The sequence below is a fragment of the Pseudoliparis swirei genome, chromosome 4 (genome assembly GCF_029220125.1).
Source record: "Pseudoliparis swirei isolate HS2019 ecotype Mariana Trench chromosome 4, NWPU_hadal_v1, whole genome shotgun sequence".
NCBI lineage: Eukaryota > Metazoa > Chordata > Actinopteri > Perciformes > Liparidae > Pseudoliparis > Pseudoliparis swirei.
In genome coordinates this window covers 5,209,877-5,224,715 of record NC_079391.1, presented here as the reverse complement: position 1 = coordinate 5,224,715, position 14,839 = coordinate 5,209,877, and the positions used below count along the sequence as shown (strand labels likewise).

General features: G+C 37.5%; 1 protein-coding gene across 3 annotated transcripts in view; it reads right to left on the bottom strand.

Moving 5' to 3' along the window:
- LOC130192590 (ras-specific guanine nucleotide-releasing factor 1-like) overlaps positions 1-14,234 on the bottom strand; it is a 44,070-nt gene extending 29,836 nt beyond the window's left edge. For all 3 annotated transcript variants that reach the window (XM_056412683.1, XM_056412682.1, XM_056412681.1), the window contains exons 1-4: positions 13,959-14,234; positions 7,728-7,834; positions 2,966-3,113; positions 2,112-2,204 (exon numbers count right to left, since the gene is read on the bottom strand). In XM_056412683.1, coding sequence (XP_056268658.1) covers positions 2,112-2,204; positions 2,966-3,113; positions 7,728-7,834; positions 13,959-14,234 — 624 coding nt within the window. The remainder of the gene's footprint in view (positions 1-2,111; positions 2,205-2,965; positions 3,114-7,727; positions 7,835-13,958) is intronic.
- Between the last annotated feature and the right edge of the window lie 605 nt (positions 14,235-14,839).

Here is a 14,839-nt window from a genome sequence, read left to right as displayed (position 1 = left end):
GAAACATTGAATCGGGTCATATTGACCCGAAGGCAACACAAGGGTTAAACTTTGTTTTAAAACTTTTTTTTTATATTTTAAAATGCATGCTCTAAAATTAGCATTGAAACAATGTATTTAAAACACATTTGATAAATACCAAGTCAACTTATTCATGCTATTATTTTGATACATTAATTTTATACCAAAAGTACACTATAATCACATTCTAAATATATTAATATTGTTTAATAAAAGATATTGCAGGTTCATCCTGCGACTTTGAGAACAAAATGGAGATAGGTCATTTTCATTGGACAGCCATGATGTGTTGATATAATAATCTATAAATATACATTAAAATTAGTGTTTCATTTAAAATTAGGTATGGGAAAGGGGATTCCAATAGAGTCACAGACCTTTTTTAAGACAATTATCAAAGTTTACGTGACGCATTGTGAGTTGATTAATAGTGACAAACTGCCACTGTCACTCTCACTGCACAATGTGGATAGTAGTCCCTCTTGGAAGTAGATATAAAGACTACGACGAAGATCCAGAAGCTAATGGCTGTGAAGAAGAGCTTAGCGGTGATGCCACTGTGTGAGGAGCTAAATAATTCCTTGTGTTTTTCCTAAAACCTGCATTAATTGGTGTTTGTGGTCATTGGGGGGCAGCACAATAAGACGTATTATGACCTTATGAAGGTGTCCTATAGAGAACAGTTGCCTGTTAAAACATCACGCAGATAGCAGCATTTATTTTGGAGTAGTGTTTCTGCTGATCTGGCAAATCTAATATTCATTCTCCTTTATGCTCCATTTTTTTCTTCACCAAACTCCTAAAACCAATATTAACTAGAACGGGCACTCGGTAGAGTGCATACCTTCGCATATCACAAGATTGGGCATTTAATTATGAACATGTTGGCATTAGTTGCATGCCAATTGGATAGAAATTGACCGTGCTATGGTAAAAAGAAGATGTTGACCTTTCCATGACCTTGACCTTTGACCCGATTGTTCCCCAAATCTAATCAAATGGTCCCCGGATAATAACCAATCATCCCACCAAATTTCATGCCATTCGGTTTAAAACTTTTTGAGTTATGCGAGTAACACGCATACAAATAAATAAATACACGGCGATCAAAACATAACCTTCCGCATTTTCAATGCGAAGGTAACAATACAAGCTGCGGAGAGTAAATAAAAACAGAAACTTTGAAGGCGGACACAAAAAAAAAAATATATATATATACAGGACTGTCTCAGAAAATTAGAATATTGTGATAAAGTTCTTTATTTTCTGTAATGCAATTAAAAAAACAAAAATGTCATGCATTCTGGATTCATTACAAATCAACTGAAATATTGCAAGCCTTTTATTCTGATTTATTGCTGATTATGGCTTACAGCTTAAGAAAACTCAAATATCCTATCTCTAAATATTAGAATATCATGAAAAAGTATACTAGTAGGGTATTAAACAAATCACTTGAATTGTCTAATTTCAACACCTGCAAGGGTTTCCTGAGCCTTGACAAACACTCAGCTGTTATAAATCTTTTTTTTTACTTGGTCTGAGGAAATATTAAAATTTTATGAGATAGGATTTTAGAGTTTTCTTAAGCTGTAAGCCATAATCAGCAATATAAAACAAATAAACAATATTTCAGTTGATTTGTAATGAATCCAGAATGCATGACATTTTTGTTTTTTTAATTGCATTACAGAAAATAAAGAACTTTATCAAAATATTCTAATTTTCTGAGACAGTCCTGTATACTGAGCTCAAACACACTAAAATGCTCCAGAGCGCTGAGGGTAAAAAGCAGAATGGGGTCATAATAATTATCTGTTGCCCTTCTCAGCGTTAAAGTAACTGCCTTTCCCAAAACATCCCAGCTTCATTAAGGAGCAGGCGGCTGCTTCAGTAGAGCTGAAGAACACGCCTGTGGTTGGAGCGGATGAGCAGCTTCCTCGAATAAATGAAGGTTAAAAATAAAATAAAACATACGTAGACCCTTCCCCTCCTTCCTTTCCCCCCTTCCCACTTGGCTTTTCTCTTCCCTTTAGTTGTTCTTGGTGAAGACTCGACAGTGATTCCGGCTTCCTGCCGGAGCTCGTCACCTTTTTGATCTTCTTGATTTCCAAGTCGTCTTCACTGAGAGGAACCTCTGGATTGGACTGGATCTTCTCGTTGTCCTTCAGCAGCCCGGCGATCTGAAATCCAACACAAATAAAAGCCGAGTATGCCTCACACTGTACGCGTCTGTAATCCCGCTCTTGATCTGGGTCATTGTGATATTCTCTGCCTGCACTCACTGATGTCATCACGACTCATGAAGGGATTTCTTTGCCTGTTTTGTTTTGTGTTCATCTTTGTCCATTAGCTGGTTTCAAAGATATCGGTAACCAGTTGCATCTGAACGCATTTCATTTTATTCAACCTTTTTTTTCAATTCACCCCCATTAGACTCACGCTGCGTATGAATGAAGAACAGACCAGAGACAAACAGCTTTCTATATAAAGGACCCGATGTTAAACAAAAACAACCTGAATCCATTACTACTACTAAAGTGAGACAGCTGATTATCATTTTGTGGCGCGGGCGGCGGTGCCGGTCACAATGGGAGCTGATTCATGCATATTGAAAACATTCAATTCAAATGGAGCCACCCATTAGCACATTAAAGAGAGATGTATTTGATCCATTTTAGACTGAATAATTAGGATACAAAACACTCATTATTAGTACTGCGGGGTCTCTAACAACGACATCCCGGGGGCGCTTGCTTTGCCTTGAACTCAAAACATTTTGGTTTTGAATCTGGGTCTTGACCTTCGTCCGTCGCTCTTTTCTGTCTTTATACTCTGTGCGTACTTTTACGTCCATCCTTTCTCTCTCTGTCTTCGGTAAAGCACACAGTGACAACACACAAACACACAGGTATCACTAGCATGACATTGCAAGGCGGGTTACCTCCGATTTTAGCCGCTCTATCTCGATCTCCCCGTCCTCTATCTGTTGTCGAAGTTGCTTGGCAACCATTTTCTCCGTCTCCACTATTTGGAGTAGATGGAGATACTTCTGCATGAGGGTCTCGTGCTCTGTAGCCAGGTTCCTGTAACTACACAGACGCACGCACACAGACATTGTGAGAACCTCATTAACGCATGTTTCATGGGCTCGCTACAGATTCATCAAAGCAGAGAAGCAGACTTCTTCCGATCGGCAGACGTTTGAACCGCGGACCGAGCACACATAGAAAAACGAAGGTGCCATCTGGAACCGAAAATGGTTCTTCTGAGTGAACCTTTCAACCCAGGGTTATTTAAAGAACCATTTCCTTAAATAGTTCTTCAAAGAACCTATAAAGATGTCTCAAAAACCTTCAAAACATGGTTCTTTAAGGCACCATTTATGGTTCCACAAAGAACCTTTCAAACCAGGGTTCTTTAAAGAACCATTTCCTTCAATAGTTCTTCAAAGAACGGATAAAATTATCTCAAAGATCTTTAAAAAATGGTTCTTTAAGGCACCATTTATGGTTCCACAAAGAACCTTTCAAACCAGGGTTCTTTAAAGAACCATTTCCTTCAATAGTTCTTCAAAGAACCGATAAAAGTATCTCAAAGATCTTTAAAAAATGGTTCTTTAAGGCACCATTTCTGGTTCTATAAAGAACCTTTCTAACTAGGGTCTTTACATAACCATTTCCTTTAATAGTTCTTAAAGAACCTATAAAGGTGTCACAAAGAACCTTAAAAAATGGTTCTTTGAGACATCATCACTGGTTCCACAAAGACGCTTTCAAACCAGGGATCTTTAAAGAACCATTTCCTTAAATAGTTCTTCAAATAACCTTTAATGGTGCCTCAAAAAAAAGGTTCTTCAGTAGGTTCTTCGTAGAACCACAAAGCATTTTAAAGAACCATTTCAGAACCATTATTTTTCTGTGTGCAGGCACTTACATAAAACCGTTCTTCGAATACGTTGTGGGCTTAGCAGACCATGTGAAAAGCTTCTGCATGAACAACGATTCAGAGCATTACCCAATTCAACAAAAAGGTTTTAGATTAATTTGATTCAACATCACAAAACAAAAAAGTGTGTCAAACTGGAAATGTGCTGAAACAAATAAGTTTTAAAAATTAAAAAAATAAAAGCCCTAGAATATGACTTCTAGACTTGAGAATCCTCAATAAAGGCAAAATAATAATATGTAAAGATATATCTTTATATGCCCTGCTGTGTATAACATGCTGCAGGCCTGAGAACTAATCAATGTGATCTTCCGATCAATTGACCTTTCACCTTACACACGGTGACTGCACCGCTTTTATGACCCTCTTGTGTCTCTAAATCTTATGAGGGGCTTTTTTGCTCATCTTACATCGTAGATGAATGGTGGGAACGTTAATGTGCATTCATTTGTTAGCTGAAAGGCAAACAACATATATATTGTAGAGAATTTAGTAGATTATCATTCATACTGTGGTCGATTACATTCTGTTGTAGCCCTTAGCATCGTATTCAGCTTAAAGAGAAAAGTACACCGCATAAGAAAATACCCTGATAAAAATGGCCGGGAAGTTTAATACAAACATTATGTTCTAAAGACTGTAGTCTTGAGTCTTTTGGGTTAGGTACAATTTGCATTAGTCGTATACATTGGTTCAGTGTATTAGCATATTCATGATTGGTATTATTATAGTATTACTCATGGTATTACTTATAGTATTCGTTATGGTATTACTTATGGTATTACTTATAGTATTACTTATGGTATTACTTATGGTATTCGTTATAATATTACTTATGGTATTACTTATAGTATTAGTTATGGTATTACTTATAGTATTCGTTATGGTATTACTTGTAGTATTCGTTATAATATTACTTATGGTATTACTTATAGTATTAGTTATGGTATTACTTATGGTATTTAGTATAATTATTACTTATATTGTTATGGTATTACTTATGGTATTACTTATGGTATTACTTATGTAGTATTACTTATGGTATTACTTATGGTCGTTATATTATTATGTATTAGTTATGGTATTAGTTATAGTATTACTTATGGTTACTTATAATGTATTACTTATGGTGTGCTTGTGGTATTACTTATGGTATTACTTATGGTATTACTTATAATTATACTTATGGTATTACTTATGGTGTGCTTATGGTGTGCTTATAGTATTACTTGTGTAATATGGTATTAGTTATGGTATTACTTATGGTATTACTTATGGTATTACTTGTAATTATTACTTATGGTATTACTTATGGTATTACTTATGGTACTTATGGTATTAGTTATAGTTACTTATGGTATTACTTATGGTATTATTAGTATTATGGTATTACTTGTATTATTATATATTACTTATGGTATTACTTATGGTATTGGTATTATTATTACTTATGGTATTACTTATGGTATTACTTATGGTATTACTTATAATTACTTATAGTTATTACTTATGGTGTGCTTATGGTATTACTTATGGTATTACTTATGGTATTAGTTATAATATGGTATTACTTATAGTTACTTATGGTATTACTTATGGTGATTATGGTATTACTTATGGTGTGCTTAGTATATTATTCTTGTTATTATTACTTATGGTATTACTTATAATTATTAGTTATAGTATTATAATTATTACTTATGGTATTACTTATTGTTATTACTTATAATTATTACTTATGTTATTATTATAGTATTACTTATAGTATTACTTATGGTATTATTACTTATAGTATTACTTATGGTATTAATTATAGTATTACTTATGGTATTACTTATGTTATTATTACTTATGGTATTACTTATAGTGTTACTTATGGTATAACTTATGGTATTACTTATGGTATTACTGATGCTATTACTTAGGGTATTACTTATTATTATGGATTGTATTACTTGGTACTTATGGTAGTACTTATAGTATTACTTATGGTGTTACTTATATTATAATGTATTACTTATGTACTTATTATTACTTATGGTTATTGTATATTATTACTTATGGTATTACTTATAATTATTACTTATGGTATTGCTTATAGTATTCGTTATGGTATTACTTATGGTATGCTATAGTATTACTTATGGTGTGCTTATGGTATTACTTATGGTATTACTTATGTGTGTATAATTATTAGTTATGGTATTACTTATGGTGTATTATGGTATATTGTGTATTGTTATAATTATTCGTTATAATGTACTTATGGTATTACTTATGGTATTGGTTATGGTATTACTTATGGTATTACTTATGGTAGTGTTACTTATGGTGTGCTTATAGTATTACTTATGGTATTACTTATAGTATTACTTATGGTATTACTTATGGTATTATTATGGTACTTATGGTGTGCTTATAATTATTAGTTATGGTATGCTTATATTACTTATGGTATTACTTATGGTATTAGTTATTGTGCTTATGGTATTACTTATGGTATTACTTAGTATTACTTATAATTATTAGTTATGGTGTGCTTGTAATTATTACTTATGGTACTTAATGTATTAGTTATTACTTATGGTATTACTTATGGTATTATATGTAATTATGGTATTACTTATGATTGGTTGTTATTACTTATGGTATTATATTATTATTATTACTTATAATTATTACTTATGGTATTACTTATGGTATTACTTATAATTATGTATTACTTATAATTATTATAATACTTATTACTTATAGTATTATGTATTACTTATAGTGTTATTACTTATGGTTATTATATATATTACTTATGGTATTATATATTATTTGTGTTATATGGTGTTACTTATGGTATTACTTATTAATTATTGGTTATTGGTTATGGTGTGCTATGGTTATGGTTACTTATAATTGTTAGTTATGGTATTGCTTATATAGTATTATTATGGTATGTATTACTTGTATTACTGGTGTTATTTATATAATATTACTTATGGTATTACTTATAGTATTAGTTATGGTATTACTTATGGTATTACTTATAGTATTATTATAGTATTATTTACAGTATTACTTATAGTATTACTTATAGTATTAGTTATGGTATTACTTATAGTATTACTTATGGTATTACTTATAGTATTACTTATAGTATTAGTTATGGTATTACTTATAGTATTACTCATGGTATTACTTATGGTATTACTTATGGTATTACTTATAGTATTAGTTATGGTATTACTTATGGTATTACTTATGGTATTACTTATAGTATTACTTATGGTAATACTCGTGGTATTACTTATAGTATTTTTGTAATTTGGCTTTCTTGAAGAAATGTTACTTTCTTGATTCTTGTTGTTCTCATGCATAAATTCACTTATTGTAAGTCGCTTTGGATAGAAGTGTCAGCTAAATGACGTGTAATGTAATGTAATGTTGGCAGTGGATGATTCCCCAGTGAATGTTTGTTATATCACTGGATGCAGGACAACATGTGTGTTCGCAAGTTAGACAAAAAGGAAACTTCAGCAGAAAAGTTCTGCATATGAGAGAATGCTGAAAAATGCAAATCTATGGGATGCCATCATGTAAAAAACTAATTATATCGAGTTGTACAACCCGATATAGCTCTGAAAACCCTTTCAATGTCCGATATCACAGGCTATACACACACATACACACACACACACACACATTTCCTCAACATCCTCACAGCCTGACTGCGTGCATGCAGGTGAGAGGTGATGTGTGGGAGGTACCTGGCCTGTGTGATGGCAGCCACCCACTCGTCGCAGTCCTTGACGTCCTCCGTGCGGAGCTCCAAAGCCTTCTGGTTGTCATGATTGAACGTGACGGTAAAGTAGTACTGAAAATAGAAATGATGGAAAGAATCAGCATTGAACAAGACAATCGGTATATCTACACTACCGTTCAAAAGTTTGGGGTCACTAAGAAATGTCTTTATTTTTCAAAGAAAAGCACTGTTTTTTCAATAAAGATAACATTAATCAAAAATACACTCTATACATTGTGAATGTGGTAAATGACTATTCTAGGTGGAAACGTCTGGTTTCTAATGAAATATCTCCATAGGTGTATAGAGGCCCATTTCCATCAACTATCACTCCAGTGTTCTAATGGTACATTGTGTTTGCTAATCGCCTTAGAAGACTAATGTCTGATTAGAAAACCCTTGTGCAATTATGTTAGCACAGCTGAAAACAGCTATGCTGGTGATATAAGCTATACAACTGGCCTTCCTTTGAGCTTGAAGTTTGAAGAACAAAATTAATACTTCAAATATTAATCATTATTTCTAACCTTGTCAATGTCTTGACTATATTTTCTATTCAATTTTCAATTCATTTGATAAATAAAAGTGAGTTTTCATGGAAGACACGAAATTGTCTGGATGACCCAAAACTTTTGAACGATAGTGTATATTAATGGGGTTTTAAGTGCAAGAATATTAGGAAAACCTCGCATGATACGTCATCTGTGACTGTCTTTTTTTCTTCTTCCCACATTGTGTTAAAATTGAAGTTGTGTCTACACACACACACATGCATGCCCGTGTGTGTGTAGGAGTGGGAGAGTGAGCGCGATCCTGAGGGAAAAGTCTTAAGAGATTCATTATAAAGCCTCTGTGCATTCTGCCCGTAACCTGGCAACTCACCTCTGAATTGGCGGAAAGCCTCTCGACTGACGCCGCATTTCGTTTTGTCCCGGTGATTTGGCTTTATATTAGTGACACAAACAACCTCTGTGTCGCTCGCCCGACGCTTTTCTTTTTTTAACTCCCTCGCCAATTATCCCCCCCGGTGACCCCGACGGCCTTACAGGTTCAGAAATGGCAATTAATGGCAAATGCATGTGGAATTGTTTTCTAATTTATCAGGTGGAATCCTCACATCAACACAAAGTGGTGGTCATTGCATTAACAGCACAGACAGCCTAAACACATCAAATGATATAATGCATTGTCAATAGAAACCCACAAATCCAATATATTGGATTTATTTATTTATTTTTTATTCCTCCCAAATGCCAAGAGCAAACCATTTGAGAAGGGGAGTAATGTTCCGTGTTTCCCGATGAGCCTTTTGTCAATAACGTGCTTCCCATCTCTCGCCTCCTGCGAGCGGTGAGGTCGAGCTTCTCTTTTTACCGCAGAGACTCTCGGTAAGTGAGACAATGGAGAAAAATCTCTGGAAAAAAATATATATTTGAGAGAAAGTATGAATACCGGTACTGTACCACGACGTACTTATTATGATACATGTGGCCTCCACATTTTTTATTTAAAAAAAAGCTTTTTTCGAGTAGACCTGGACTCCAGAAAGCGTTGTTCAAATGTTCGGTTTAACTTTTTTTTCTATCATGCATTGCATTTACAGCTAATGTTCTGTGAGAAGTAATTAATAACCTACTTAATATGGTTTTATCTCCACGATACTTCATGAGAGTTGCTTTTATAACATAATGTGTGACGCCGCAAATCCTCTGGTTCAGTACCAAATGCTAATGTTTTATTCTTCCTCGTCTAATTTGAACCACCTGCCGTAAACCGAATTATACAACTTGATGTTTTAAAATTGAAATGAGAAAAGAAATACATGAAGAGACACATTTTAAAAAGAAATGGGTCTGTTAATCCCGTGGTGCAGAAGATATAAAGGACCACTATTGATGTACGGATGCATTCATTAAGTCGATTCAAGTCATCGATCCACTTCTGTGTTGAGAATTACGGCGATAACTTAACCCTGAACACAACACTTCTGTTTAGTTCAGCTCGTTTACTGACCTACACTTCACGATTATACTTCATGAATTCTGTAAAGGAAAAGTAAAGTTCTACCTAATTCTTGTCGAACTCCCGACAAACAAAAGTTAAGTTATGAAATATGACGGTAGGTAATTTTTTCTTCTTTTTTTTAAAGTCTAATTTGAACCACCTGCCGTAAACCGAGTTATAGAACTTGGCGTTTAAAAAAGTGAAATGAGAAAGAAAATACATTAAGAGACACATTTTAAAACAATTGGGACTATAAATACCGTGGTGCAGAAGATATAAGGGTCCGCTATTGATGTACGGATGCATTCATTTAGTCATCGATCCACTTGCTCTTTGACCTTTGGACACAGATAGTGTTGAGAATTACGACGATAACTCAACCCTGAACCCACCGGTGCTGTTTTGCTCAGTATAAATTGGTTTACTGTACAACCTGCCATGATTATACTTAAAAAAATGAAGTTCCACGAAATGATTGTACAACTCCCTACAAACAATAGTCACGTTATGAAATATGACGGTAGACTAGATCCTTTCTTTCTTTAGTTCAGTTCCATGAAACACCGAAAAAGATATAAAAAACAAGCATTTCCTCTTCACCTCCGCCCCTCCGCCACCTCACATTTCTTACATGCTCATATATTTTGCTGCACTTGCTGAGTGGAGCACAATGCTGAGGCATGTTGTTGCACATTTCGTCGTCCCCCCCCCCCCCTTCAAATGCACTTCTTTTTTCAGATGCAAATAGGGGTTGCCATAGTAACTGTGGGCTTAAACTGTAGCTCGCCTTTTCTAAATGGGGAATAAGAACATTTAAAAAAAGTAGAACACTCTCAAAGAATACAATGAGGAGGGAGAGACGGACGAGAGAGAGAGAGAGAGAGAGAAAGAGAGAAACATCTTTTTTGCCTTCTCGAGGAGCGATAGGCTATAAAAAGCGCCGTAGCCCCTCTGCAAGGTGGCAGTTGGCTTGGCATCTATTCGCAGCATTGTCCCTCTCCCTGTCACACACACACAGATAAGATCCAGCACTCGGCCCGACCAATCCTCCTGCAGCTCTGACACACACACACACACACACACACACACACAGTACATGCAGACTAAGACGCTCATCATAAATCTATTGTAATCTGCATATGGATCCAGTTTAATGTCATAAATCTACAGTCACATGGCCTCAGGTGACCTGCGACGTCCGCTCGTTGACTCGAGTGTCATTCTTTGTTTGTTGTTTTTCCCAGAGTGCACGGGGAAAGTGAAAAGGGAAATCTGTATGCCGCCTCAGACACCCGGCGCATTAATTACTCCTCCGGTTTTCATTTCACCTCTTAAGAGATCGACATCGCGGCGTGCCAGGAGGTCACGGCGGGACAAAATACATCGGGCCGCACGCACAAGACGTCCAGACGTGGACGCACGCAGACGTGTGCGCTTGCGCGTGATTAACGTGCGGTTCTCGCACGTAAAAAAAAAAAAAAAAAACGTTGCATTTGTGCAAATACGGATACAAATTGTGCACAGAAAATGTTCACACCCCCACACAAATAACACAAAAACTGAAGAGAATTTATTCCTGACACATATTATGTAAAAGGGGACACGTGCTGAACAGAAGACTGTGTTATGCTAATTGAAGGCTTTCAAATTCATTTAATTCACTGTTGAAATAAATTCACTGGAGCAGCCGGCGTGAACAGCTGTCATCATAGATGTCACTCACATATTTCATCCCGAGAATAGAGCTCTTGTCCCGACAGGGTTTTTAAGGAAACTCGCTCGACGGGGAGTAAAGTTTAGGAGTTTAAGAGCGGCCAACAAGTTCTCATGACTAAAGGACCACGTGGGCTGTTGTAGTCAGGGCCTTGAAAAACAACTCATTTGACTAATATAAATTATTTCTGCTCCGCATCTTTTATTTCTGGCTAATTTTAGGCAACTATTCAATCCGGTTTCTTTTATTATAGCCTAATATCACAACGAGGGCTTTACAATCTGTACAAATACGACATCCCTGACCTTTGACCTCACATCAGATCTGGAAAAACTCCCCGAAAATGTTTTTAAAAAACTTTCACAAGGACAAAAGTGAAGAACCCTTCAGGAGAGCCACAGAGGAGGATCCCTCTCCAGGATGAACAGATGAATAGATGTCATATGACCAGAAGGAAGCATTACAGAGTTAAATAAACACATTAAATGAATATGAATAATGAGTAGTGGACCACGGTAAAAAAAAACTACTCTTTAAAAAAAAAGGAGAAAAGAAACTCAGGATGTCAAAGTTAACAGATGAAAACACAGAAACGTTCAGAGCCACTGAGTCGCTCATAATTAATGTAAACTGTCATTTACACAGGAAAATATAAATATGATATCTCAGGATCGGGGTCACGACCAGACAACCCAGCGAGGAAGCTGGATAATTTAACGGGATGGTTTTTACAAATATAGCTTTGGCTATATTGCAACAAAATATATGCAAACATCTTCAATTGTTGATATAGATCATTTTGCTATTTATATTAAATATGAAATGCAAACACATGTGCATATTAGCAGGTGGATATGACGTGTTGGGGATTTCTTTAGAGAGAACATAAGTTCTAGTTGCAATGGAGTTATGTTCAACAACACCTGTGAGTCCAGAATAATGTGAGCAGTCATCGGATGTTTTTTACATTTTCACGTCGCAGGTTTCAGTCATTTGTTGCATGCACTGTTACACAAAACTCGACACACACATGACGTGTGCGATTGTTTTCAGAGGGAAACTTGTCCATCTCACTTTTGTTGTGCGGACATGCTTCATAATGAAAGTGCAACATGCAGGTGTTCCTCTACGTTCTTGTGGAAACGTTCATGTACATGCACTCAAGAGGGAAATAAATGCCAAATTAAACATTACACGATGGGGAAAACAGTGAGAACTTTTCCTTTTTTTGTTCTTCCTGAAAAACAAAGACGACTGACCAGATGAAAATGACTTTTGACTTCAATTATTCATGGACTCATGCTGCAGGGAAAGAGACTGCAGTCACAGATCACAGCTGCTTGACCGCTTCTCTCGGCTCTTAAATGCTTTTTTTATGCCACAAGGTTTATTCCTCCAGCAGCATCAGCCTCCCTAAAGCCTTCACAACGTGTTTTTTCTTATTCTGCAAGCAATGCTTTTCCCTGAGATTATGTCTGACCCTGTCACACTGGCATACATTTTTTAAATTTGTTTTAAAGAGTGGATATTGTGCAGCCTCTCACACGTTATGTCATGTTAATCCATGGCACTAAATGCCTGAGGAATTCAAAACAAATGTGTGTGTGTGTGTGTGTGTGGGGGGGGCGGGGTACTGAAAAAAAAAAAAGCATGCCTGGGACATATCGTTTGGGGTTTCATTCATTCATTATGACATCTGAGCTATATATCAAATGAACCCAAGCCGCTGTGAACCGGAGGAGAGAGACGCAGTTGCCAAGGTAGGATGCTATTAATATCAAGACAAGGAATTAAATCAATACGTCAAAAACGACAGGGGGAAAGGTGTGTGTGTGTGTGGGGGGGGGGGGCAGCTCTCCTCCGCAAGATGGCAATAACCTGCGAAGTTTTTGGGATGCTGTTTTTTTTTTTACTTTACACCCCCGCCGATATAGAGCTGCGATCCCCTCGATGTCTAAAAATACAGCCTCTTACATAAAATAAAAAATAAAAAAATAAAAATGTGCCGCAACGCATGTTGTTGTGATGAGGAGAGACAAACCAGTATGGAGGAAGGAAGCTGGAAAAGCAGAAGTTCCTCCCAGGATTGCGTTTTATTTGGTGTCAACTTTAAACATGTTCTTTTTGCGGCTGCGTATTCGAGGCTATTTTTAAGTGCAGAATGGAAGACAATCAAATCAGTTATAGAATGACGCCATTACGCAACAGCCGACGTCAAGTGAACATCTCCGGGCCATTGTTTGCGTGATAAATATAGACGTTTGGGATAATAACACATTGAAAATGTAAAAACAAAAAATAACGTTTTGAGATTCTGCTGCCCCCCCCCCCCCCTCTCGCGCGCGGGCGCCACTCCGAAAGGAGAGCAAGTTTTCTCCCAACGGGAGACAGACGGGAACACACGTCAAGTGTCGTCGAGGCCGTTCGGTTTGGACTTTAAAGTGCAAGCGGCTTCCGCGGCGGGAATCGATCTCTCACCTGCTTCTCTAAGCATTCCTTCGCGGAGAGCGACAGTTTGGGCGACGGCGCGCGGTCGCACGCGCATCCCTCCAACAGGTACAGTCCGGAGGGTCGCGAGCTGGAGTCGTTCTCGAAATAAAACAGCATGTTCTGCAACAAGGCGAACCACTTTGAATGCCATTTCGTGTTGTCGGAGCTCTTCCTACTCAGGCAACCTCTCCGCGTGCCGTCCTTCTTCGCCAGCAGAGCCAGGTAGGTGATGTGGCCGTCGTTGAGTCGCATCCCTTTCTGCATGGTGCGGTCTGCGGATCCGAGGAGGAAGCAGCTCCGCGGACTTCTTACATGTTCTTCTTCAGACTTGGTGGGCAGCAGCCCACTCCCGCGCAGTGCCCATCATCCACACAGTTTCCACACACACACACACACACACACACACACACACACTATGGTGTCTTGCAACGGCGAAAGAAAGAAGAAGAAGAAGAAGAAAAGAAGAAGAAGAAAATGATGAGTCAAAGTTACGCATTCAACTGCACCGGATCCACGCGGCTGCAGCCCGCCGCGGTGTTCGAGAAGCTTTTTCCTCGTGAGCCCGACTCGCTTATGATGAGGACTGAGGTGTCCCCCCTCCCTCCCCCCCTCCCCCCTGTGCTCAGCCTACACGCGCGCACATAAGCGAGCGAGCGAAAGAGGAGAGAGAGAGGGGGGGGGGGGGGGGTGGCGGGGGAGAGAGAGAAGAAAAAAAGCGCAGTCACGTGACCCGTCCCCGGAGCAGCACATTTCAGCACCTTGGACAGAAACTCCGACGAACAACACAAGAGGAGAAGTGAGACGCACGCGCACACGCGCTCGCGCACACACACACACAGGAGGAGAGACGCACACACACACATGAGAAG